The following is a 27,342-nucleotide window of genomic DNA, read 5'->3' as shown; positions in this document are numbered from 1 at the left end:
CTTTCCAGGCGAGTGCAGGCTGGAAAGTTTGTTCTGCCATCAGCAAACTGCGTCCATAATACCACGGAAGCTCTGATATCTGCCAAACTTCTCAATGTCTGCGTGTTGCCAACTGCTAATGGCGGCTGTTTCTGCGCTCCGTTGTTTTCCATAGTCCAGTATCACTGCTGTTTAATATTTCCGGGCTCTAAGTGCACATTTTCTCTTTGTTTGTTACATGAGCCATGTTATCCTAGCTGTCTGGTCTGTAGTTTTAAACGGGTCAAGCAGAACACAAGGGCAATATAACCTTATTTTAATGTTAATTTGTTTTAAGTCAACAGCTTGCATCAGTAAAATGTGAAAATCATATCCCAATAGGTGCTAAAAATATATTATGCACTGCACCTTCATAAAGTCAAACAAAGGAGATCAAAGTTTTTTTGTTTTTTTTAATTATACAAAGAAAATAACTGCTATAAACAGTAGTTCCAGCTGAGTGAAATGTGTTGCCCTGATTAATATACAGTATAACTAGTTCAAAGGCACTTATGTTAACAATGCATAAATCCCTTACGAGTCAGACTCAACATAAATGTAAAGGTTTTTTCTTGCTGACAAAAGTAGAACAAAACAACCAATCTGTATTCATAAAAAGTCACATTTATTCCAAAGTCATTTCAAATATTACACTCTGCATTGTTTGAAGTTGGACCCACACCAGGAACACGATGAATAAGACATTTTTCACAATAATTACTCAGCGTCCATTTCCGATGCTGAAAGTCCAAGCAATCCTGCCGTTTGGGTTGGAAAATAAACAGGAAAAAAAGCTGGCGTAGAAAAACAATGAATGAGTTAGTTTGGCCAGTCCCGCTCTAGAGGATTACTGCGAAGAGTGAAATCCACAAGAATCCAATGTGGCTTTAGGAAAATCCCGTCAGAACTGCAACAGCGCAACGCTACTACAGAACACCCATGCCTGTTAGCACTGAGGAGAGCCTATAGTGAAGGAAAGGTTAAGTTGACAGCCCTTATTGAAAGATACTTAACACACTGACTTCTACTGTACAAGACAAACATTTCAACAGCCCGCTGCCAACAAAGCACCAGGTCACATGATGCTCCGTTGCATTATCTAACAAGAGAAATATTGTAAACTACTTACAGAAATAGAAAACTAAACCAATATGTGCATCATGTAAAATAACTCTCCTGGAGTAAGTCTTCATATAAAGCTCTGTAACACGAATCCATTTGAAAATAAAATTAGTTTTCTAGGATACTAATACAAGCCTGAGTTACCCACATTAATTGTTAAGCACGTCTGCTGGATAATACTGAGTGAATATGCACCTCCGCTGCCTGTTGTAATTAACAAGGACATGTTTTGATTACTACCATGCTTTCAGTCTGTTTCTAATACTCTCCCAATTTATGGAAGGCAAGCGCTACACTGGCAAACCTCTCACACACACACACGCACACGCACACACACTGGTGTAAGCTATGTGCAAGCCTATGTGTGCTTAACCTTAAATTATCCTTTGAATCATTAAGCAACGTCTTACCAGTCAGCTACACTGACTATGACTTAAAAAGCAGACATCAATAGGGAGCAAACTTCTGCCGCTCTGATTTTTTCATGCCGGAGGTTGACATTTTGGCGGCATAAGGGCACAAACCATGAGTTAGGCCGGAAGCGGCTGCAGGGTGGACAGTCAGGAGAGGGAGAGTTTTCATGCCAAGCAGGCTGCTAACGGGGACGGCGTAATGTGGGCTTTGGATGGTTTGTAAGGTGGAGGGAGAGTGGACGTTAATGGTGGGGGCTTGGTTGGAGGCCGCCAGGACGGCCATAGAGGTAGCAGCGTTGGAGGCATTGGGAGCGGACTGAGAGAAGCTCATGTTGAGGTCAACTGGGTTCGCGGAAGAAGCGGCCTGCATGGTGTATTTAGCCATCTCTAAGCTGCAGGGGGGGCGTTTGGGGAGGGGAGGAGGGGGGGGGGGGGTTGAGATGGTGAAGGGGTTAGGGGAGACGGTGGAAAATAAGGTTGGAGAATGGGTGAGATAAAAGAGAAGGGAGGCGAGAGAGAGGAGAAAACATAAGTATCAAAGACGGTGTTAAAAAGCAGAGTCAACAGAGAAAACGGAGCAGTGAGATGGAACAAATCCGGCTTCGCTCCGAGTACAATAACTCTGGCTGTGTTATCGTCATGCCGCCATGTGATGGCCTGCTGGCTGTGGGTCCCCTGCGTTATGTCTTACCTGGCGTTGATGAGGTACTGGGCGACGCTGATGCTGGCCGGCGAGCCTGTGATCGTGACTTGGCGCATGGCTGAGCCATCAGTGGCACTGGCAATTTTGATGTGAGCTCCAGAGACCTGCCGAATCTCATTGATCTTGCTGCCTTGTCTTCCAATTATGCAGCCAATAAACTAGAGAGGGAGAGAGTGTAAACATGTAAATGGCAGAAAAGGTTATGTTTCCAATTCTTGCAGGAATTAGATTTCAAGACAGCAGGTGGAAGCAACTCCTAGTTGTTTTCTACAGAGGAAATGCACGTTTTTAACGACAGCAGCAAACACTTATGTTCGTGTTTCTGACTGATATACCATGACTACATGTGATTACATGTTAGCTAACATTTGTGTGAAGCATGCCAGTATATCACTGTATAAATGATGTTGTCACACATCACTTTGTTAAATATTGACACCACTGTGATGTGTGTGCGGTTAATATGAATACAAGGTGTCAATGAGACTCCAGGAAGTAAACTACTCCTACCCAAGAAATAGTCCCGCACATCGTCAACCTAAAACCCCGTCGTTTTATACATTGTATGGATTCAATTAATTACCATTAGATACAGCTGTAAATTAATCCCAGCTGTTTCCGCGTCAACATAATTACGTTAACTGATCTGATTAATTTCTTAACATCTCTCTGTATTTGCTCATAAAAAAAACAAAGGAAACTTCCCACATATGAAAATACACCTCTGCGTCACATTTTTGATTATTTTATGAAGACATTTTTTATGGTAGACATTATTTGTTTTGTTTTTGTTTTAATGGGAATGTGGATCTTTCTGATTTATTGTCGTGGTTTTGCATGTTTAATGTGGCGAGGGACCTGTACTGTGCTGGTATTGGTCTCTACCCCTCAAAGTCTTGGTCTTGTCTTAATTTAGGTGGTCCTGACTACACTCTCATTACAGCTGTCTTCCTAGAATGTATTAATAAATCAAACGGCATGAGGGTAATCTGTGTGAGTTTTTGTGCTGAGAGAAGACAGAGTGTGGCACTTACATCGTTGGGTATTGCCAGTTCTTGTGAACTTGTGGGGGCAGATACATCGAATCCTGCAAAGTAGGACAAGAAATGCGAACAACGGTATGGCACAAATGGCTAACACGTTCTTGGAAGTTACTCTATCACTATCACACTGCTTAAATAGGAAAATGAAAAATGGCAAAAAAAAATCATGAGCAACAGACACGTTTACTGCATACACATATAAATTTGAATATTTTGCATTCCTACCCACAGACTAAGCTCTAACACACTAGTACTGTGCACATAATCACACGGTGTCATCATGTTTTGTCCTCAGTTTAGTTGTGGCAGATTACATGAGTACGTTGGGGGGTGAAGGGTTTGGGGGGCTGAGGTTAGGGATGGGCTGGGCTGACCAAGAGGACAATGTTAGATTTGGAGGAGAAATGTTGCAGAGGTGGAGGACGGGGTCGAGAGTTTAGGATTTTGTTTTCAGAGGGAAAATGGGAAAATGGATCTGAAATTCTGGGAGGATGTGAGAAATTGTGGGAAATGAATAAATATTTACAAAATTCAATATTGCTGACATTTTTCTCATTCCCCTCTCAGAGAGCTGTTTTACTTTTGTGTTTCAATCTGTCACCTACTATAAATATTTCATTGACTAACTTTCAGATTGTTTATATTAAACTAGTTTGGTGGCTTTTAATGGTCCTGTTTTTTTCATCTTATTTTGTCATACAAAAGGATGCAAATGCCAAAGCAAAACCCAACAGCTTAATTTCAGTGCTGCGCACGTCTCTGTAAAGCCACCAGCAACAGAACCTGTGAGAGTGTCTGTAAACTGAGAGAATGGAGACCTCCGTGTTCCTGTCTGAAGTCACAGGGGGGGCGGCTTGTTTCGAGAGGAGTGAAGTCAGAGGGATAGATGGACATCCCCGGGGAGCCGTGGGTACGTACCAGGGAAGGTAGGGTTGCTCTGCCCAAGGGAAGGGAGGGGGATATGCTGCATAGCCAACTGGTGAAGCTTGGTCAACTGCAGGGTAGGAAGGAAGTTAGAGCTAACCAATCAAACTGGGTTATTATCAGAGGAGCCGACAACTGCAATTCCGAGCCAATTTTGAAGATCACAAACATCACAAGGGATCAATTCCCATCAGAGGGCACGCTGGCTTCTCGTGGCAGCCATCAGAAAGTTCAGTCACATCTCTGGCTACAAAGCTATCACTGATCATGAACTCTTAAGATCTCCACCTTCAGTTTAATCAATGCATGCTGCTACAACAACAACAACAATGTGTTAGCGTTAGTAATGTCAATAGATCAGGGTTATTTAATTTCATCTTTATAGAGTAGGGTACACAGAGGTCAGAGTGGAGGCTTTGAGGGAGGGGACGAGGGAATTTTAAAGGGGAGAATGTCGGCACCTTAAATACGCATACTTACATCCTGGTGCGCAAAAGCATACTGCCCTGGAATCGCAAAGGCCTGCGAGGAATAAGAGAGGAGATGGGGTTGTACGACTGGGAGGTGCAGAGTTGCTCGAACATGACTCTCGAAGTGTGAATTAGTCAGAGTATAACGTGTGAACTCAGCGCAGTGAGTGCATTTCTGAAAATCCATTCTATTCCACTTTTCCGTAGCTCTAATGTGTATGGATTTGATGGAATTTCATCTAAATGTCATCCGCTGTTCTGCACCCATCTCTCACTCTTTGGCCATATCCAAAAATCCAATAACATAAACAGATGTCTGGTAGGTCAGAGCATACTGTTCCAGCATCAGGGCAGCAACCGGCCAGTTAAGGTTAAGCACAAGCTTTAGTCCCGACATCTTTCAGGTGTCACGCGGTGGAGGAATTGTTTTAGGTAAATGACTCATTCATATCACTTACAAATTACAGCTCGCCAGAATACTTTCTAATGTGATCATTGCCTCTTGGACCGTTACAATATGGAGAGCTTACCGCTGTATAATTACACAGATGTGTCCCTCTAGTGGTAAGATGTGTTCAATGATGAGCGTGACTCTGAAGTCCCACAAAATAAGGAGCCTATATACATATTGTGCTTTTAACAGACCTGTTAAATAATGCTAATAATGCGAATTACTAAATAATGGTACTTACTTGTGCAGGGTGTTGTGGTGCTAATACTGCATGGGCTCCAGCAGGAATGCCCTTGGGGCGGTAGGGAATGGTCGCTCCTTTTGGGGGAGACTAGAGACACAAACGTGCAGCCAGAATTTATAAACAGCTACAAGTAAGAGGAGATGTCTTAAAGCCACTGGTGCATTCTAGATCCCTTTTTTAAAATTGCCTGCTGAATATATATATATATATATATATATATATATATATATATATATATATAGATATAGATATAGATATATAGATATATATAGATATATATAATTCAATTTCATTGGTTGAAAAGTTAAATAAGAGCAAAATAACTGTTACGAGCAGAAAATATGAAGTTGGCTAGAAAGGTCAGGTGAAAAAAACATGTTTACTTTCAGTTTAGCTTCATTAGTGATTGCCATACCAATGGCTCAACCAAACTTTCATTAAATTTCATTAAATAAAAATTGTATCAACAAATTCGACAAGACTACAAGAACCCTTATCTAACAAAAGGAACTACTGTATATGTTGGATGTCCTCAGAAACAGCACCATTATTGGTGCACCCCTCTTGAGGATGAACAACCACTCCAACTTGAACTTAAAGCTTTAACTAAACTAAAACGTATTCAACATCTAGAATGTGCTACCTTTTATCAGCTCATGAACAAATGTGACATTTTTTGCCCGAATAGTTGCTGATCTTGAGGATCATCTGCTTACCTCCAGCATGACGGAGCAGATGTGCCGTACACACTGAGTGATGGCCTGTGGAGTGCCGGAGATTGTGACAGCCCTCTCCGTAGAGTCCGGCAGCATGTCTCCTGCCACCTGAACCTGAGCGCCTGTGGTCTTCACGTCGACCAGACAACAGAAGAAACAACAGCTATTTACTGCTGAAAAGAGCACACCATCACCTAAATTGAAATGCTGTTTCGAGCACCCGCAAATTAGCCCAAACACATTTTGACATGCATGGAGCAGCTGCAAGCCAAATAGCAAAGTGTGCTCCAATATTTGAAGAGGCACACACAAATATCGTCCATTCAGAACGAGATTTCACCCTCCACCAATCTTCACAGGCAGAGGGATTTTTCATGAGCGGCAGACGAAGAAAAAGAAATACACACATAAGGCAGAGAAAAGCAAGTGAAATGGAACAAACAAGTTTTACTGCTTGATACTTGAGGTGTTGAAGCAGCAGGGAGGAGGTTTTTTGTTGGCCTTTTGCCAGTAAGTAACAACTTGCCGACAGAAAACAAAAAAGAAAATGACTCCGGCCCTACCTCTCTGATCTCTTTGATCTTGGAGCCTCCTTTGCCGATCAGCGAGCCGCACTGGCTGCCTGGGAAAACCAGGCGAAGCGTCACAGGTGGCTTGCTTGTCACGGCGCTGTTTGTCATCGCTGCGGTGATATCCTGAGGGACAATTCACAAATACTTTTTTTTAGCAATGACCGTGAAAATGACTGTGTCACCTTTTTTGACAAGGAAAAGGGGCATTAACTTCAGATAAAATCTTTCAAGCATAGTTATTGCGTTAAACAGAATCTTAAAGGAATCGTTGCTGTGGAGTTTGCTAAATAATTCCTGCGCTGTACCTCCTCAAACCTCTGAGCGATCATGGAGAAGGCTCTGAAGATGCCCTCTGTCGGGCCTGTGATGGTGACTATCCTCTCAGGAGACGATCCCTCCGATATGTTGATACGAGCACCACTCTGGTGAACACAAATCCCTGATTATTCCAGCCTTAATTTGATGAAATTGATCTGCCGTAAGATATTCAATTATACGTGTTTTCACATCAAGGGTGTCAGGGTGAATTCTCACCTCCTCCCTCATTTTCTTGACTGTTTCTCCTTTCTTGTGTAATGTAGGAGGATATAAAACAGTACACTTGATTAGTTTGATAAAGAATACAACAAGACAATTAGGAACAAATCAGTGTGATGCAGATGGCTTGTAGAAAAAGAGTTACCTTCCCAATGATGCTGCCAACTTCCTGTAAATGAAAAGATAAAAACGATTAACAAGCAAGTGGCAACACACAGCTTTATACATGTGAGGCAAGATGTAATAATGTTAACAAAATTTGTATGCTATTACAGACCATTAGGATATGATGACATAAATAAATTAAATTATTTGAACTATTTCCATATCTGTCTATTACCTTTCCGTGCATCAGCAGCCTCAGCGTCAGCGTTACATTCAGATTCCCCTCGGAAATCATTTCTTCCTTCTCAGACATTGTCTATTTTCCTTTAGTGTAAACCTTCTGCAAAAAGGAGAGAAAGGGTTTAAGTCTACTCCTGTGCATAACAATGGACCTCTGGCGTTTCAGGTGGCTTAGTAGATTATCTGTTGTAATAAAGAGGCATCTACAAGATCCTAATTTCATTACAAATTCAAACTGTATGGAGTATTATGGGAGCTCCTCCTTTCAATGAATTGCAAGCCGTCTTTGTTTTTCAAATCATTCTGGTTCTTATCAATGCTCGTGCTAACTACCCTGCTCTTTTTCTATTTATTACTGTCAAACTGCGGCAGCTGCAGGAAATGTGAAATGTATCATTTCCTGTGCTCAACAGGATTCTTCTGGGGATCAGCTACCAAACACAGCCAACGCAACAGCTTTCAGGAACCGGGCTGCCTCATCAGTCTGCAGAGATGAAATAGATCTCTATTTGAGAACGTTATGGATGATTAGCTAACTCTGGGGAATGCAAAGTGACCGGATCGCTCCCCAAAGTATGAAGAGTCCTTTTGATGCTGCTAAAAGGAGGCAATTTTCCTTTTTTTAGATTCCATCAGGGGATTTGTGGATCATTATTGTTTGTCTTCTCACCGTGTACTTGTGTGTGTGGGGGGGGGGATAAGCATATCTCTAGGCCTCCACTTGGAACAGCATCTTCAGTTCAAGTTGTGTGTCCCTCGGATAAGATACAAGGGAAGCCACTTGCTGTGGAGGCCTGAGGATCAAGTGATGTGCGTGTGACCAGTTGCTCTCTCAATATCACATGTTGGCCTCGTTGTGGCCGCGTACCCAATCCGTTGTATTTGCAGAACAAATAAAGAATGGTCCCCTTTTTTATTAGACTAGCGTCGTTCTGAGCAGTGCTTTTGACATTCAGAATGACACCGGGCTCAATAAAACTAAATAATAATAATTAACTCTGATAAAGAACCTAAATTGAATAAACCATATTACCTTTATGGAAAGGAGTCATTGAAAGATGGAATGTTTTCTATACGAAACCATTCCATTTAAAATGTGTCGGCTTAATGCAAACGATAGATCTAGGTTTGTTTCAGAGACCTTGGAGATAAAGAGGAAGGAACATGGTGGGATGCTATTGGTGAGGGATTGTGCGTCTACAGTTAATCCACAGTGTAACACAAAACTGCTCTCGTGCCTTTGTGTTAAACGTTAAGCTTTAGCCAAAAGCCAGTTGGCTTAGCTTAGCATAAAGACCGGAAAACTGCCACCCGGGCTCTGGCCGAAGGTTTTCCTTCTACCCGCCTGTTTAAAGCACACTGCAACCACAAATGTAATCCATGTAAACAAACTCAAATAGTAATAATGTAAATGAAAATGTTAATTTATGAGATTCAGTTGGGCTGTTAGCACCACGCTAGCTGTTGCCCCCTGAGCTAAGCTAAGCTAAACTACTGCTGCCTACAGCTTCACATTTAACTGCAAGTAAATGTATTTCCCCAAATCTCTCTGCTCCCATGCTAACACCGAGGATAACACATTTGTCCGTTATTATCGGACAAAAAGAGGCAATATTACTAACGAGGGAGCGAATGAATACAAAAGGGTTTTCTAGGAACAGAGACAATAGGATGTTGTTGTCGCACATTCTAGTTTTGATATTACCGGTGTGACTTACTCATATCGGCACCTTAATCGGAGGACGTCTTACTGCTAACAAAATTCACAGGCATTCTTCCTTCCGTGTATCATTATGAAGTTAACGTAAATACAACAAATAAACAGCAACATCTCTGTCTAATCCTATAGGCCGGGATTTGTTTAGTTAACGCTAAGACCCCGTTGACCCATTTCTGTCACCTCTAGCACGTCAGCGCCCACTCAACACTTACGAACAAAACACTAGTGCCCAACAGCACCCTCAGAGTATTCATGATAAAACAGATCATCTACAGGAGCTGGAGACACAAATTTGCTTCAGACAATACAAATACAGATAAATCTGGGGCATTAATCCTAGAGGGAAAAGGAGAAGAATCTCTGAGTGGATTACTTGAGGGTTCTCGTGTACTCTAAGTTTGAGGTTATAACATAAATAATATGAAATATTGAAGATTGCAATGCAAAGATTATTGTATTTTACAATAATGTATCATATATTAGTGCTCCAGTTGAGGGAGCAACGCTATAATCATGATAATAATAATTCAACAATAGTTCATTTTAAAACGTGTCAAATGACACATCTTTAGAATAATTACAATAACCTACGACTAATCCCTGCTTAAATATTTAGTCACATTCTATTTATAACAATCACATATGAGACAATAAGCTTGGGGCCTGGCGGCATGGCATTTCTCCCTCAAACAAAGGTTACACTTTGAGAGATTTTTGTCTGGTTTAATGCGGTAATTCACTGTAGCCCAAACTATCTCTGCCGTCAAGAGTGCAACTGAATGCATTTACAACACAGCAGAGTACTGAAAAAAAACAGGCGCAAATGGGAGTCAGGAGACGTGCATTAAAATGAAGACAAGCATTCTTAGCGCTCTGCAATAGTAGGGAAGAAAAAAGTAGGACTCATTTTGTTACTTCAACTTAAAGTCAAACAAAACTTTGCTTGTGGTGAAACCCTCAGCATTACTGTACTTTGCTTTATTGTTACCAGTTAAAACTGAGCTGTGAAGGAGTCTGACCCTTGTGGCTCAATTAAGGGGCCTGCGTTCAAGAAAGATAAGTTTAGCGTACTGACCTCACATACAAGTATTCCTCCTCTGTATTTCTGGTATCTCCTAAATGAACGGCCCTTTAGTCTGCAGTCCGCGTTCAATGTTTGCCCCCTTTGTTGTCCGTTATCCACAGAGTGGACAGATGGTTCCCTGTGCCCTCAGACCGGCTGGAGCGGAGGCTGGCTTTGCTATTAGTCCCTCAGCTTAGCCCAAGATAAGCCCCCTACACAGGGCAAGTGAAGCCGCATCTCTTGCCTAATTCTCCCTGTCACAGCCACCAAAGAGGCGTTCCTCCGCACGGAGATCCACGAGCGGAAGGGGCCTGCGGGCAGGGCGAAGAGGCTCTCTGGCTGGACACTGTCCAGCGGAGACAGAGCAGAATCCAGTTAAAGCCACCAACAACTAAGATGGAAGAGCTCTAGCCTTTTTCAGTCATTAAAACACACAGAGACACTGAAGAGAGGCTTTGTTAAGCGGTACTGCTCTGAAATTAACAACCCTGCATGGCTGCTGTGTTCCTCATTAGATTTTCGGAGCTTCCTGCCTGCAAAGGGCTGGGTTTGCTCTAAAAATAAATCGCCCTGTATGAAATTGGTGCTTTGTACAAGGACCCCACTAATTGATGGCTGGGAAGGACAATGCCGTGTTTGAGGTATTTGGTGATGTTAAGCACAATGTCTTCATGGGGCGCTTCTCCCCACCCATCACTGCCTCTGCCCTCCCCCACACCAAGCCCTTCTGCCCCTGTAATGAGGCCATACTCGATACAATACAGCCCCGCACAGAAAAAAAAAATGCATTCAGCTGAGCTTCAAAATTGTGAAGGAAATGAATCAGTGAAGCATAAGTGGCATATTTAATTACTACTCACTGCGTTGCACGGGGACAATGATGGCTGCTGTGAGCCCCATGGCAGCCTGTCAGACATGTAGCAGGACACGTCACACTCACACATCAACTACGGTTTCAATACAATTTCCAATTTTTGTTACTGATATTTAAGAATTCATTGTCCACAAAGATGAATACAGTCCTTTGGAGCATTGTGTTATGTCATTCTTCTCTTTTTAAGGCACTTATTCAGCGTGAGGCTCAGTTCATAATGAGAGGGTTAAGCAAAGGCAGTGACGACTGATAGGAAATGTTCTAGGTAGGGCAATCAAATCAACTTCAGCCGACATCCCAGATTGATTTAATGCAAAAAATTAAGGTATCAAAACACATTACTACTTTGCAGTTAAATATTTCATATTCATTTCAACATGAAAAAAACATGTACATGTACATAACACTGACAATTTTATTTTCATCACCCTCACATGCAATTAAGTATAATAGTTATATATATAATCAAATAATAATCAGTATGATATAATGTGTACTGTAAATATGTCAGTTGTCTCGTCTGCTTGAATGCCGATCAAATCCACGCTCTTGACTTCCTCCAAAATGTCATCCGCCTGATAGCAGCCATGATGACAATATACAAGGTTTGGGCAAAACCAATGTTGCCCCAATTTGCCTGTAAGGATTGTGTCAGACATTTTTTAATTAAATCAGTTAAAGTGGCTTGAGTGCTTCTGTGACTCGCCTTCTGGGGGCAGTCTTCCGATTGCCCCAAACACACCTAGAACGTGTGTAAGACAGGCAGAGACGTGCAGGAAAAGCACATATATCATATTTTACATACTTGTACTTTTTTTCATTATTTTGGGCTGCAACTGAGCTACAGTCAATAAAAGATCAGAACAGTATAACAAAACTTGTACAACAGTGCATCTGTCTGGATCCAGACTCCAAACAGACTCCAAACCACAACAAATCCACCAAAGCTTTCAAGGGCTCTAAGACTCTTTATTTCTATGCTTTCTGAGACCATGAGATGATCTGGCATTTCATGCCAATCACTCGTGACGAATTTCCCTCCCCTCATGTACCTTGTGTGTCAATGAGATTAAGGAGTCGGGGATTTTATGTAAAGGGATTGCTATTAAGCGATTACTGGGACTTGTTGGTGTAATCAGTTACAGTTAGTGACAGCAGCATATAAAGAAGAAAGAAAGAATAGCCCAAACATGAAACGAATGGGTCTGCACTAAGTTTACCTAAATAGAAGAAATGGCTAAAGGATTAATATAATATCTAAATAACACACAGTAAACATTTTTCATTCACCACTTCTGGTTGAAATCCAGCAGCACCCTTTAAACTGCTCTGTATGGATATAATAATACACTATAACATATTAGAATAAATACACTAGATCTGTTCAAACATTTTGCATAACAAGCCCAAAGTGACGCATGGCTGCATTTTCATATTCCACGTGTCAAATGCAAGTTGAACGTATAGATATATTGCGAAGTACTCTTGAGGAATAAATGTCATATTGCCAATTATCATGCACGCATGTTATAGTGAAAAATACGGACGAAAAGCATGTTTATCAAATAATAAATGCCCAAATGTAGACGTACTTTTGTTTATAACAAGCTGTTGATGACAGGATGATGTTACTAACGTTTCGTCCCTCATGTCTTCTTCCGCAGAGAACCAGGCTGCGCAGCTCGTGTTAGCTGCGCATTAGCCAACGTCATGCTAAAGATCCAGCTAGCGAAGCTTATCACATGATTGCAAAACGTTTATTCTCTTCCTGGTTTCGTTTTCGGTCTGGTGACCTTTCTCCACAGCTCGGACGCGGACGGACTTGGACCGCTGACACGTCGATGCGCGTCAATGCGCAGTAGCGGTGTGTGCGCGCGAACCCCCCGCGGGCCATGGATTTCCAAACACTTTGCACCTTTGACACCTATAAGTCGCTGTGGAGTCACTACGGCTACGGGGGAGACCTCCGGCACGTGCTGGAGCAGGAGTTCACTCGGACTAAAGGTAAACGTCTCTGTCATCGCGTGTAGTGACGAGGCAGAGGCGCCGCTTGTGGACCGCTTGCACACACACACACACACACACGCACACACACACACACACACGGCTGCTCTCTTGTTGTCAACAGGAATTACGTATCTGGATCATGCAGCGGCTACTCTGTACCCGGAGTGCCTGGTCAGGGACTACTTCCAGGACGTGTCGAGGAACGTGTACGGTGAGGGAGGTTCACGTGTCCTTGATTCAGCCAATGAGATCCAGAGCATGAGAGCGTTGTCATTTCTCCGTAGGAAACCCTCACAGCCACCACCCCAGCAGCAGACTGACCCAAGACACCGTGGACAGGGTCAGATACAGGTACGGGCTGCTCATAATGGGCCCCTGTAACTCACATGAGTGCTACTTTCCCGGATGAGATGAGAGAACTGAACTTTTTCTTACAGGGTGTTGCACCATTTTAACGCCACCCCTGAGGAGTACTCTGTGATCTTCACTTCTGGTTGCACAGCCGCGCTCAAATTAGTGGCCGAGAGCTTCCCCTGGAGGCCACCGACTGAGAGCGAGGCGGGAAGTCGCTTCTGCTACCTCACCGACAGCCATACCTCTGTAGTGGGCATAAGAGGGCCGGCCTGTGGCCGGGGGGCCGTCGCCCTGCCCGTCGCCCCGCAGGAGGTGGAGAGCAGGGCGAGGACGGAAAGCCAAGGTGCTGCTTGCCAGACGCCGCACCTCTTCAGCTACCCGGCGCAGAGCAACTTCTCGGGGAGGAAGTATCCCCTCGGCCTCGTGAGGGGCATCCAGGCAAGGCGCCTCTACCCGGCGTGTGACCACCGGGGCCGCTGGTTTGTGCTGCTCGACGCAGCCTCCCACGTCAGCTGTTCCCCTCTGGACCTGCAGGAGTGCCCCGCCGACTTTATTCCCATCTCCTTCTATAAGATGTTCGGCTTCCCCACAGGCCTGGGGGCCCTTCTTGTCCGTAACGACGCAGCGGGCGTACTGAAGAAGACCTATTTTGGAGGAGGCACAGCAGCAGCTTACCTGTCAGGAGAAGATTATTATGTGCAGGCGGCCAACATTTCTGACAGGTAAAAAGCACCGTACGAGCCTGTCAAATCCAAGATGTTTTCTGAAGGCCCACAGTTGTTCTGTAGCTGCTGCATCAGTGTTCTAAGATGCAATGCTTTCTTTCTCCCTGATAAAGATTTGAAGATGGGACTGTTTCTTTCTTGGACGTCATTGCTGTAAATCACGGTTTTGATGCTCTTTACAGGATCACAGGTATTGTAACAGGGCATTTCAATAGAAAAAAAACACTAAAGTATTTTTTACACACAGAATAATTATGCATATGCAATAATTTGTTAACCAGCAATATTCTGTCTTCATCTGTTTTTGGCTTCAGGGGGAATGCACAATATACAGCGGCACACCTATGGCTTGGCACGCTACACTTACATGCTGCTGTCTAGCCTTTGCCATGGCAACGGGCGACCGGTGGCTCAGATATACACAGAAGGCCTGTTTGAGAGTCCAAACACACAGGGAGCAATCCTTAACTTCAACCTCAGAGATTCTCATGGACAAATAATTGGCTATTCTCAGGTGGATTCAATAAGTTTCAGTTTCCCAACATTTGAAATACCTCATGTTTTATGCAGAGGTAGTGTCGGTGCATTTTAAAACAGTTCCTCTGTTGTTCCTCAGGTGGACACAATGGCCAGTCTCTACGATATCCATGTGCGAACCGGTTGCTTCTGCAACACTGGAGCCTGCCAGTCCTTCCTCGGGATCACCAATGAGCAGATGCGGAAAAATCTGCAGGTGAGGGAAACAGTTATAGGAAAAAAGTCAGAGTCAATTAAGAGCATTTTCATGTGGAAAAAATGCTGTGTTTTTCGCTTCAAGGCCGGCCACGTCTGCGGAGACAGAGTCGACACGGTGGACGGCCAGCCGACCGGTTCTGTGCGCGTGTCCTTCGGCTACATGTCGACGTTTGAAGACTGCGAAAAGTTCCTGAGGTTTGTGGCTGAGTGCTTCGTGGAGGAGCCAGTCACAGTGGACCAAGTGAGACTGCAGAAGCTCATCTCAGCCTCAGCAGCGTCCCAGTGTTTGCCAGAAGATCCTCCAATCAACATAACTAATGGTGGTACACTTGGAGCAGAAGAGAGGGCGGAGCCTACAGATGCTTCACCGAGGAGATCTGGACAAAGAGAGTCAAAGACCCAATGGGAGGCTTATACCCTGACCAACATCTACATATACCCCATCAAATCATGTGGAGCCTTTGAGGTTGTAGAACAACCCATATGGTGTATCGTATATCTTGATCTTTCACTTTATTCTTTCACTGTCGGCCCCGTTTCTTTCCCCTCTCTCATGCTTGGATTTCGCTCTGTGCTGTTCGTCATGCAGGTCCACGACTGGCCGCTGGGACCACTGGGTTTACTCTATGACAGAAGCTGGATGGTAGTGAATGGAAACGGCGTGAACCTGGGCCAGAAGAGAGAGCCACGTTTGTGCCTCGTTCGCCCACAGGTCCACCTGCCCTCGAACAAATTGCTTCTGCGGGCACCAGGTCAGCGGCTCAGTAGGATCAAAAATAAATACAAAATCAAACTGCTTCAACCAAAGACATCTCAGTCCGACGGATGTTCTGCTATAACTTTTCTTTGTTAGAGGATTTATATATATTCTTCCACTTCCCTGCAGGCATGGATACCATTTCGGTTCCGCTGAAAAACAACACTCAAACGCACGAGAGCTACCAAGTGTGTCAGAGTAAAGTTTGTGGTGACAGGTGAGCTGGCAACGTTGAAGCATTTGAATGCAGCAGCTGCAGGAAACACTGTGACACATATCATATGTCGCGGGCGCTTTTCGCCTCGTATCAGTGCATTCTCTCGATTTTTTTTGGTTCACCGTAGATGTTGCCCCAAATGACAAGCAGCATCAAACTCTGTAGATTCCCCTCAGGGCCTCCACAACATAATGGGCCTCCTTCTCCCCAGGGTGGAGGCTGTCGACTGTGGGGATGAGGCTGCATCGTGGCTCTCAGACTTCCTTGGACAGCCGTGCCGCCTGATAAGACAAAGTCCCGATTTTACCCGTGATGGGAAAAAGAGGCTGAGTGGAGGTACCGATTTAAGCATTCTGACCTTTCTCTTTTTTTTCTTTACGCTGGATTTAACTGCAAAAATCAACATCCTGCTAAATCCACCTGCTCGTGGCTGTGACCCTACATCCCCTTCAGCTGGTTAGCTGGAATGAATCAATCATCCTTCTCTTCTTCTGCAAGTTACTCTGTTTACAAGCATCATTGTATTACATCTAAATTAATAGCTAAATAATATTCACCTAATTCCATTAAGAGGAACAAATTGACAGATACTGTCCACAAAGGGGACCTTAAATCAGATACGGCTGTGGAGACACTAACTCGTACCAGCAGGCGATCAGGAACAGATATGCGGGGGTAGCTGTTGCATCTTCATCGGTTCTATGCATCTAGTTGAGTTTCTGTGTTGTGGTGAGCAGTGTTCAGCCTGTGAGCTGTGACCTCTGTTCAGTCAACGATACCTCAGCCGGGGCTTCTCAGCAGAAAGCCTGCATTACAATCTGGCTTTTTAAAAGACCGGGGTATTTAGCAGCCAGGAGGATCTAACGCAGAGATCTTATCCAGTTGCATTATGGGAAGTGTGGGCTCCAGTGTTTTAGGAGTATTACTTAAGGAATAGTAATAAGAATATATTTCACTTTTCTGCACAGGCGCTGTCTTTTGTGAAGTCTGTTCTCAACGGATATATCCCAACTTTTAGTGTCTGGTATAAGTCAAGCCCAGAAAATACTGCATCCCTCCTTTCCCATAATGCAACTGGGTCATTTCATTTGACCCATGACTGCTAAATGCCGTACCTCTTTTTGCGTTTGTAAAGCAGGTTGTCTGTTATCTGCGGATGACGTTGGCGTTATCAAGATTCATCTGACGGCCTTGAGGAAAGTCCCTGAAGAGACAGAAGCCATTATGCAACTATTCGCGCAGTCTGAGTAGTTGTACCCGTCACAAATATACCAACCCTCGTCTCCATTTTAGGATTTTTGCTGGTACTTTTGCATCAGTGAGCCACCCTCCTTTATTGCATTATTTAATTCAATTTTGCATTATCATGATGAATTCAGGTATTTTGTTCACTGGATGAGCCAATTCCCATTTGACTCTTCAATCCATTAACAACTTCTCTATTGAATTTCTTCACAATATGTGAAGCCGTTTGAAAAAACAATCTTATCACAAGGTCCGTGTTCTAGCGGTTTTGGAGCTTTTGATCGTATCACACAATCTTTGTCACCAGATGGAGTTTTCCCCCGTTGTCATTGAATTGCAGATATTGAAATTTACATTGCCAGAGCATTTCAAGGACATCTCCTTGGCTTTAAAGTTGTGATTGATGTTGCTGTATAATATTACACTCACACAGATGGAACATTTGATCCAAATCCCCGAAATTCAATTAGAAGTGCACGTTTTGATTAGCGTTGACAAATTTACTCACACCTCCTTCACAATTCGTAATACAGCGCAACCTCAGTTTTCCGGCGGCCGAGCTAACCAGGCGTCAGAAGCTTTTCATAGAGTCACTGGGGTAACAGAAAGTCTTTCCCTCCTAGCTGCCACCTCCACGTCCCTCTCCCTGGTGAATGAAGCGCCGTATCTGATGATCAACCGCGCCAGCGCGGAGCTCATTCACAAGCTAATGAGCAGCAGGTTCGAGCACATCACGCGTAATTCAAAGTGCACAACGCTCCAGTGAATAACGTCAGGATCCGTGGACGCCTGTGCATTACCATGACAGTGGCTGATGTTTCCAAATAACATGCAATTTCCACGTTTCCCCCTTCCCAGGCAGGACGACACGGAGGGCGACCGGCTCCTCGACACACAGAACGTCATTAGTCGCTTCCGAGCCAATTTAGTCATCGCTGGAGGAGAACCATTTGAGGAGGATAATTGGCCCCACTTGATCATTGGCAACACTCGATTTGTGGTGAGCTGACACTTTGAGATACGTGCTGAAAAGTTTCAAATGCTTTAAGAGCGGATCCCTCGAAAATAAATGTGCTCTCTTTGTGATTAAACTGAAGGTCGCAGGTCAGTGTGGGAGATGCCAGATGGTTGGAGTAGACCAGGAGACCGGGAGCAAAACAAAAGAGCCGCTAATGTCTCTTTCGGCCTACCGCAACGGGAAGGTCAGTCAAAAGCAATTACTGCTCATTCATCTAAATGCTGTGTGTGTGTGTGTGTGTGTGTGTGTGTGTGTGTGTGAGGGAGGGAGAGTTTTGCAGCAGTGACAGTTGGGTGAAATGGATAAAAAGATTTCTTTCATGTTCATGATACATTTTTAGGTGACTTTTGGCGTGTACCTGACCCATCAGCTGCCAGAGGGCTCCAGTACAATCAGTGTCCTGTCTGCTGGTTCTCCGATACAGCCGGAGCCACTGAGTTCCTGAAGTAGTCATCCGAATCATCCTGTTTATTCATCCTCTTTATTTATTTTGGTGACATCCTTGGCTCTTGTCAGTCATTTTGGGCCGTGCACGTCGCTTGTCAAACCCTGCGGAGAGTTTGATGCTACTCTTTTATTTGTCTCTGACGCCACGGGGCCCTTTTGTCCTCTCAAGTGCCCCATTTCATACCAGGGATTTCATTTCACCCGACTCTGTTTAGATGAGAAATTATTTAGATTTCATCTCCTGTAAATGTGTGCCATAGTGGACGTCAAATAATAATCGCATGACAAAGTTCTACTCTGAATGTGATATTTGAACCAGAACATGCGATAATCGCAGCTCATCGCGTTAACCTCCCAGACATTTCTTCTTCTGTTTATTCCCATGGAGGATTATATTGGTTTGCATTCCTAACACACCACTTAATGTTATCCCTGCCACAAATCTATAACACGTTGCTCCCTGAAATGGAAAAACCTACCAGACACTCGGAGAATATGCTCTGAATGTGTTGCTGACTTGGACATGACATGACAGAAAACTAATAATATCTTGCACACCAGAGATTCTGTGCCTGTACACAAAGAAGCCGTTCTGTCAACATTTGAGTGAAGTTTTCCCTGCACATGAGAGGACAGCAAGGTTTTGTACTGCTTGTCACATGTTTACACCTATATGCACGTGGCCCCATATTTTATAGTGCAGAGCAATTGCATTTAGATTGGATGGGATACAGAATGCTACTGGCCAAATCTAATAAGAAAGCTGTATATGCAAAGGTTTGAAAATAAAGTAAGTATACATACATAAATGAGTGTATATTTCTTTACAAATACAAATTGTTTTTTTCATCAGATGAAATGTACATGACTTAAAGGAAAAACCACTTAATTTCACGTGTCGTGTTATTTGTGTAATTAAACGTGTGTTTTACTTGAATTGAGTCTTTTTGCACAATGAGCTCGCTGCTGCGTTTAAGGTGGCGTCACGTGTGACGTGGTGGGCTCCTCGTTGAACTGACTCCGCGCAGCAGTGCTACCTTAACCAAAGGTTCCGCCCCTTTGGTGAACTTTGGTCAAACTGCCCGATAGCCGATGACCAAGTGACCAAAAACAACTGACTTTACCTGAACAACAGTGCAGGTATGGCGAGGAAGAGGGTCTTCAAACAGGAGGGGTCATCCTCCGCCGGCAGCAGAGTCCAGGGGGCCGCCGGACACCGGAAGGGCCCCGAGCCGTGAGTTACTCCCTCATAACTCACGGGGGTTTGCGCTGTAATCGGTGTTGCGCTGTTATTGGTGTTGCGCTGTTATTGGTGTTGCGGTGACGCGCTGTTGTCCTATGAGCGCACGCGGCGGCTCGAGACTATTCCGGGTTCCGACATGTGCGACGGCCTCCCGAACCCGTCCGGTGGAGTTGGAGAGATATTCACACATTCGGACTTCCGCGTTGTTAAAACACAAACGACAGCTTTCTGCAGCCGTAGTGACGTCGACAATGGGGGAGGGGCATGAACCATATTATGTACTTAATAGATGAATAAACGCAGATGTGTGAAACAGGATGAAAGGACACTGGATAAGGCGGTCACGTGACTGCGGCCTCCACCACTACAGATGGGATAATACATTAAAACGTCCATAAATCATTTATTTTACACAGTTTAAACAAAATAATTACTGTATGCAAACTGTATTGGAGGAAACATGTGAGTTTGATTGTGTAATAACTTCAAATATGTTAATGCAGTTGGACCGGAGAATATCAGGACATTCCTATGTAGCATTTCCAAATAAAAGCCCTTCGTAATCTCATACATGCGCCAATTTCAGGTCAATTTCACATTAGATTTGAAAGGAAATGGTCCGAAGTTACTAATAATTTCACTTCGGGTTGATAGCAAGCCAACTCAAGGTGTCACTCAGGAAGAATCAGGACAGTCGGATGGACCATTTCAAAATGGCCTGTTAAAATGTCATTCATGTGCCAACTTCCATCTAAATCTCATTTGTGAGACAATTTCTGTTCAATTTCAGATGTGATTTAAAAGGGAATGGTCAGTAGTTACATAATAATCTCACCACCTCTACGTGTCAATTGGCTAATCAGGATACTCCGATGTACTATTTCAAAATAAAAGTCTGTCAATGTCATTCGACTTCTGGTCAATTTCTGATTAGATTTGAAAGAAAATGGTCAATAGTTACATAATAGTTCACTTCAGGTTGATAGTACTAGTACCAAGTGAAATTATTATGTAACTATGGACCATTTCCTTTCAGATCTAATCTGAAATCTGTTTTTAATTTTGAAATGCCACATCAGAATGTCCTGATTATAATTTATCCCTTATTGAATGAATGTGTGTTCTATCACGTTGACCGGAACTGCTCTTATTTTCAAGTCAGTATTTACAAGCCACTACCGTGAGGCCTATTTAGTAGGGGTGTAACGATTCATTCACTGAATCGATTAATCGATTTATATTCCTGCAATCCAACTGAATCGATCTGTGCTCCGCAAATCGGCCTTCCGGACGACATATACCGATTACAAATCGATTGAAATAGTACATAATCGATTGTATCGATACTTGGAAACTGCACATTGGATTTAAGTACAAAAACGGCATGGATGTCTGTTTGTTTGTTTGTTTTTTAGCACTTTAGACACGTTAAACGTTACTGGATTCAGTCTGCCTGTCTGTGACGTCATCAGTACGCAGCGGCAGCCGCGCGAAACTCTGAACAACAACAAAACACAGCGTGGAGGAGACGACTGCGAGCGAGACATTTACAAACCAACTTATCGATCCAGCGTGTGGAAACATTTTGGCTTTTGCAAACACGGAGGTGTTCTAAATAAGCATCACATCACAGTAACAATTGCCAAGTTTACCTGTAAAGACATGCAATCCTACAATGTTGTTGAAAATCCGGGGTTCTGTAAATTGATCCAAACATTGTGTAATTATTGTGTAATGTTTATATTGAAAATGGCACTTGATTCAAATAAAAGGTTAATACATTTGCCATTAATTGTTGTTTGCTTGTTTATAATATCCATAATTAATTTAAACCTGATTTCCTTACAAGAAACAACAGGGATCTCAGAAACTTTGCCTGCACTGTCCAGGAAAGTTACTGAATCGATTTCAAGTCACTGAATCAAATCGAATCGTTCTAAATCAACCCAGATCGTCCATGAACCGAATCGGCAACCATGAATCGCGATTTGAATCGAATCGTTGTTAAAGTGAATTGTTACACCCCTACTATTTAGTATTTACGCAGACCACAACATAACATGGGGTCAAGGACTGAATTGTATATATCGTTACTTCTGTAAAACATATTTATTTTTATCTTCATATTCAGAGCTCTGGAAGTCAGGTTAGAAGATAACAGATCTGTAAATCGTCAGCAAAACGCCACCAAACGGAGTGGAAGAATGGTTGTACACTAAAACAAAGGTTACATTTTATGACTTGGCAGTTCCTCTACATGGCCTAAAGCCTTGGACGTCTTATAGAAAGATTTGGAAGTGAAAAGTAAAGTACAATCGTTAACTGGGGACAGATGAAGCGACAGTTTAATGGCTGGGGAAATGAATGTCCTCCTATATGTTTCCCTCCAGCAGTGTGGAGAAATCCGTCTCCGACTAAAAGGGCTCTTCTGGCTGATTGGAGTGTTAATGCAGGGGGGTGGAATGTATCGTCCATTAATTGGCAATAGTCTGATCGCATTCTCTTCTCCGCTGTTGCCTCTAACGACACACTGCCCTCCTGATTAGACTGATCACTTCTTCTCTTCCATAGTAATGCTGCGACCCCCGGCTGGGAGGACATGTGCGGACCAGCTCTGCACATGCCAAGTGGCTTGATCGCACATTCCCGCGTACATCTGTTGTTTTGAACGACGGCACTCACAGACGAAGGCCAAACACACAGAGACGGAGCTGCAGTCAGTGAATGTGACGCCGCTGAATTCTGGTTTCATTCAGTAAAGCGATTCGGCACTTCCACCGTCCGCTCTGTCTTTTTTTGAGGGGGGATGAGAGGTTTGTGAGGCGCTCGACCTCACGAACCTCTCATCCAAAAAAAAACGTCTGAGAGATGGAGCGGGTTTCAGCACCAGACGGAGGTGGAGTGAATGGAGAAAAGGTGGGGGGGGGGGGGGGGGGGGCTTAGTGTGGATTTGGTATTGTGTCAAATCCAAAGTGGACATGTGACGATCGGGGCGTGGGAGGTGATCTGGCGTCAAGGACGGAATTCAGTATCACCAATAGTGACGGCACAGTATTTCAGTTGGTTGGAGACACAACATGGAGGCTCACCAGCTTCTGCGTGCGAGATAATAATCACATGTATTCACACTGATTTAGTTCCTCGCTCTGTTCGCAGGTCCGGACGGTGGCTGAAGGGAGGCGTACTGGCCACCATTGCTGTCTTCTTTTTGATGCCTTGCTTGCAGAAACAACTCCCTGCATTAATCCAGCACTTTGTTTACTCTCACAGAAGTAAGTAAGTCATTCCTCTGAGAAGTGGTGTAAATCCCCGAGTTGCTCACTAAAAAGGGCCCACCTGTGATCTCTCCCCGTTGGCAGTCAGGGTGCCTCTCTTTGTGGACCTCAGCCGACCCGCTGATCTCTCCCTCAATCACACCATCAACACATACTTAACCTCGGAGGAAGGAATCTCTCTTGGGGTGTGGTGAGTATAATCGCAAAGTTAAAATAAAACAAATTGGACTTTTATTTTAATGATGCAGTCATTGTTTGTGCATGTAAGCGGGTGCGTTGTTCTGAACCGTCGTAGGCACACTGTTCCTGACCGGCGGTGGAAAGAGGCTCAGGGGAAGGATTTGGAATGGTACCAGAATACTTTAAAGGATGGAAGTCCCGTCTTCATTTATCTTCATGGCAACACAGGTTCAAGGTACAATAAATAATGCATTCGCACTATAGTTTGTTCCCCGAAAGAAGTTCTCGCCAGCTCGACATATCTGGGTTTATTATTTTTAGACACTTTACTTTAAATCTTTCCAACAGGGCAGAAACTCACCGTGTGGGGGTGGCAAAAGTGAGTGATCACCACCACAGACATGTGTATCTTCAGATGGTCTAATAAACATATGCAAGTCTCAATAGCTACTCTGATGACCAATAAGCTGTATGTGCCAACAGGTATTGAGTGCACTGGGTTACCACGTGCTGGTGCCAGACTACAGAGGTTTGTGAAAATGAAGATTTATGACCCTTCTTCCGAACATATTTTTCCATTGCGACGCTTCTTTCCCTTCGTATTGATTGTGATAAATAACCTTCCCACATACATTCAATATAATGTGGAGGCATAACGTCCCTGTGGAGCAATGCACTTGTGCTTAATGAGTGGTTTTGTTGTAAGGCAGTCAACAGACAGCGGTTCATTTTCAGGTCAGTGGCTCGTGCAGTTTCTCTTGCGTTGCTGCCACCTGGTGGCCGCATAGAGGATCTCTATGATGTATTAGTGAGCAGTCCCTGATCCTGATGTGAGAAAACTCTGGCAGGGTTTGGAGATTCCACCGGAGAGCCGACTGAAGCCGGTCTGACGACTGATGCCCTCTACTTATACAACTGGGTCAAAGCACGTAGTGGAAACAGCCTGGTCATCATCTGGGGACACTCTCTTGGCACTGGGTCAGTAACAAAAAACAGCATTTTTCCTCGTAAAAATGATTCATGTCACTGTTTTGGATGTGCATTGCATGCTCCTTGCAAATGTGAAAATGGAAGCCTAGATGTGATAGCCTCAAACATTTTTGCAAGAGCTCCACACTGAGGAAGACTAAATGCATCGACATGAAAGCAGCGCAGTGCCAAACACATAAAGACTGACATTATTGGCCAAAATGGAGAAACTGAGGATGTTTCTTTTCTGTGCAGAGTGGCCACAAACACTGCAGTAAAACTGATTGAGCGAGGTAAGTTAAGCCATCAGGGAATTTTGGCAAATATAAATAACATAAAAGCATTCCTACTTCTTTGTATGATTCTGCCTTGTCTCGTTTTCAGGTGAGAAGTTTGATGGAGTGATGCTGGAGGGTGCATTCAATACTGCTCGAGAGCCAATTCAAGCCCATCCATTTAGCTGGGTAAACTAAATTGTACTATTACTGCTTGTACTGATTGTACTGCTACTTCATTATGCAATGAATGTCATGTTTTATCTTCTTTCTGTTGAAAGTACTACTGGAAGTACCCGGGCATTGGGTACTTTTTCCAAGAGCCGTGGGCAGAAAACAAGGTGGTCTTTCCTACTGAAGAAAAGTAAGTTTATTTAACATGGTGCTTCTTAAAAATAGAGTTTAAAGTTTAATATCCAATGATGCATAAAACATTCACCAGCCTCTAATGTGTTATTGCTGGGAAAAATGACTACTATTGAAGTTAATTCGTACTTTCTTTTTTTCACTACACACTTCATGAGCAGCAACAACAAAAAACAGTCCTGTTTCTTTCATAATAAGAGGCCTACTTCCTTCCAATGTGTACACCCCTAAACAATACATGTATACAATTATATTTAGTCACTTGAATATAATGCAACCTGTATGAAAATATAAGCATGTTAACAGTTATTACCAGCAAAATCCAATGAGTTGTTTTCTGATACTGCAGTTTGAAGAAAATGAGAAGTCCCATCCTGTTCCTCCATTCAGAGGACGATCACTTGGCTCCCATTCAGAGTGTTCAGCAGGTAACGCTGCTTTTCCTCTGGTACAATGTAAACAGAGGTGGTATAAATGGAACTGAATAAGGTTGTTCTCATGATTTTTTGGGGTAAAACATTTCTTTGCTGTTCTCTTCCAGATGTATGAGGTAGCAGTGAGTGCCCAGAATGCCGAGCGAGTCAAGCTGGTTTCATTTGACGGTTCTCTGGGGTATCTGCACAACGGCTTATATCGTGACCCCCATCTGCCTGACATCGTACAGTGAGAAAACATTTAAATTCCAACACTTAAACGGATTGTAGTCTGGCTTTGCAAACATTTATCTATTTTCTGTTTAACAACATGTATATCTATTATGTTTCCTCTGTAGGAACTTTGTGCTGTCCTTATAATGTCGGAAGAAGAGAAACCATGCCAGACTTCATCATTTGGCTTTACGCGGTAGCCAAATGGTTACAGTGCATGTCCTATGGCTACAACGTATCATTGCTTCCAATCAGTCTTCCTCTGTGCAAAAAAATTGGGGAAAACGCCATATTTTGAGAATCAAGTTCATATGGCAAACTGAGAGTAAAATTCTTACTGTGATTTATTCTGAATTATCAGAACCATAAACTGTTCTTCCCTCTGGAAATGAGATTTGGATCAGACATTGTTGCTGTAGATTCCCTCTAATGTCTGTTGTTTTTCGGTGATAATGCTCATCTATACAGTATAATGCGTTTGGTAATCCAAGGCTTAAGATCCTTCGCCAGCAGCTGTGGAATGTCTGAGGTTTTTTAAAAAAGGTTTTAACCACAACAGCACTGCATTCAGAGTTGTGTAGTTTCTCACTTAAAATGTCATGCTCTTTAATTGCAATAAATTTGGGGAGTGCCGGTATCAACTAGCGGTACATTGGTCTGGTCTCATCCGAAAAAAACTTGGACATCCATCTTACACAGTTAATACAACTCCTTTTTACCTCTAATAAGTCCACTAAAGTCATTCTATAGCCAAAGTATAGCAAGACAGGAACCTTCCCTGTTTTGCTCAGGGAAGGTCCCTGAAGGTCCCGGAGCAAGACACTTATCCCCTAATTTCTTCCTGGGCAAAATAATAAAAAATAAATAATAATAAAAAGCTGTAATGTAATCTAATGTCATTTTCACTGTCACTCCAAGCGCCGCTGCTTGGAGTACTGCCCTGGTCATAAAGGTGTAACGCCCCCCTCCGGCCTACGCGCAGTAGCGGTAACCAAACGGAACAACAGCGCTGCACACCGGGAAGCAAAACAAATCGGTATAAAAGAAAACACAACGAGCCGATCGTCTGGTCCATTGAGGGCAATGGGGCGTGTGGCCCCACCTTGAGCGACAGGAATGTTTTTTTTAATTTGTGTTTTATAATAAAAATACATTTTACAAATAGTCAATATTTGTGTTTTTGAAACATGGATTATATACCCGGTAATATTTGTAAATTCAGATATCTGCGCAAAATATGTTTTTCCTGCACGTCCTCTCCGCTTGTCTGCATGTCTCAGCTGGCTCAGGTCGGACCGGGCCCCAAAGGCGGAGAGTCGAATAAGCAGTTAGCCAATCACTGATAAAGTTAATGAGTGACGTTATAATTTCAGCGGCCTAAAATACATTTAGATTTGGGTCCAACCCTTCGTCGCCCCACGCTGCGCCTCGTCAGGGCGAGTCTTGCGACGCGCCTATCTAGCGACATGACAATGGCAAGCAGTGTCTCTCCAACAAGACCAAACCCTAACTCGGTACATTCTCTCCTCAAAGAACCGTTTGACAGAAGAACTCGCGGAGAAACTAGAGGTGAAACAGCTGGACCAGGATCAGACAACAGACCGGCGTGAAAGGGAAGCCGAGGCTTCTGTAGAGATGCTACACTGGGAAACTAAGTCATTTTATCC

General features: G+C 43.5%; 3 protein-coding genes across 12 annotated transcripts; 2 read left to right on the top strand and 1 right to left on the bottom strand.

Annotated features, from left to right (window-relative positions):
- Window positions 1-622: 622 nt before the first annotated feature.
- Window positions 623-12,949, bottom strand: LOC120820429 (poly(rC)-binding protein 3). Of its 7 annotated transcripts, none has more exons than XM_040178147.2 (13): window positions 12,808-12,949; window positions 7,554-7,658; window positions 7,359-7,382; window positions 7,211-7,243; window positions 6,982-7,098; window positions 6,668-6,799; window positions 6,105-6,233; window positions 5,386-5,475; window positions 4,704-4,745; window positions 4,218-4,293; window positions 3,291-3,343; window positions 2,245-2,414; window positions 623-1,945 (listed from the first exon to the last, which is right to left on the bottom strand). In XM_040178147.2, exons 2-13 carry the CDS (start codon window positions 7,629-7,631, stop codon window positions 1,588-1,590), a joined length of 1,302 nt encoding a protein of 433 aa, XP_040034081.1. In that variant the 5' UTR covers window positions 7,632-7,658; window positions 12,808-12,949; the 3' UTR covers window positions 623-1,587. The 7 variants fall into 7 exon arrangements, with proteins under 7 accessions (XP_040034081.1, XP_040034080.1, XP_040034084.1 ...); XM_040178146.2 differs by lacking the exon at window positions 12,808-12,949 and adding an exon at window positions 10,354-10,979; XM_040178150.2 differs by lacking the exon at window positions 12,808-12,949 and adding an exon at window positions 10,354-10,979 and having other exon boundaries at window positions 623-981.
- A 63-nt stretch (window positions 12,950-13,012) lies between these two features.
- On the top strand, window positions 13,013-19,529 carry mocos (molybdenum cofactor sulfurase). Of its 4 annotated transcripts, XM_040178145.2 has the most exons (15): window positions 13,013-13,219; window positions 13,344-13,433; window positions 13,507-13,573; window positions 13,660-14,298; window positions 14,415-14,491; window positions 14,616-14,815; window positions 14,918-15,034; window positions 15,119-15,502; window positions 15,626-15,788; window positions 15,923-16,010; window positions 16,222-16,346; window positions 17,879-17,975; window positions 18,114-18,255; window positions 18,353-18,457; window positions 18,614-19,529. In XM_040178145.2, the coding sequence occupies exons 1-15, from the start codon at window positions 13,108-13,110 to the stop codon at window positions 18,716-18,718; spliced, it is 2,511 nt and encodes an 836-aa protein (XP_040034079.2). In that variant the 5' UTR covers window positions 13,013-13,107; the 3' UTR covers window positions 18,719-19,529. The 4 variants fall into 4 exon arrangements, 2 of the variants coding, with proteins under 2 accessions (XP_040034079.2, XP_077960670.1); XM_078104544.1 differs by having other exon boundaries at window positions 15,119-15,788; XR_013467934.1 differs by lacking the exon at window positions 17,879-17,975 and having other exon boundaries at window positions 13,048-13,219.
- Window positions 19,530-19,696: 167 nt separating this feature from the next.
- Window positions 19,697-26,844, top strand: LOC120820431 (lysophosphatidylserine lipase ABHD12). Its single transcript, XM_040178155.2, has 13 exons — window positions 19,697-19,954; window positions 23,120-23,235; window positions 23,323-23,428; window positions 23,534-23,653; window positions 23,767-23,797; window positions 23,902-23,947; window positions 24,267-24,396; window positions 24,643-24,680; window positions 24,772-24,851; window positions 24,944-25,026; window positions 25,378-25,456; window positions 25,570-25,691; window positions 25,801-26,844. The coding sequence occupies exons 1-13, from the start codon at window positions 19,863-19,865 to the stop codon at window positions 25,820-25,822; spliced, it is 1,065 nt and encodes a 354-aa protein (XP_040034089.2). The 5' UTR covers window positions 19,697-19,862; the 3' UTR covers window positions 25,823-26,844.
- Window positions 26,845-27,342: the final 498 nt, after the last annotated feature.

This window comes from Gasterosteus aculeatus, chromosome 6 (genome assembly GCF_964276395.1).
Source record: "Gasterosteus aculeatus chromosome 6, fGasAcu3.hap1.1, whole genome shotgun sequence".
NCBI classification, from domain to species: Eukaryota; Metazoa; Chordata; class Actinopteri; order Perciformes; family Gasterosteidae; genus Gasterosteus; species Gasterosteus aculeatus.
Note: the sequence above shows the minus strand (reverse complement) of the source record. Positions and strands in the feature narration are given on the sequence as shown.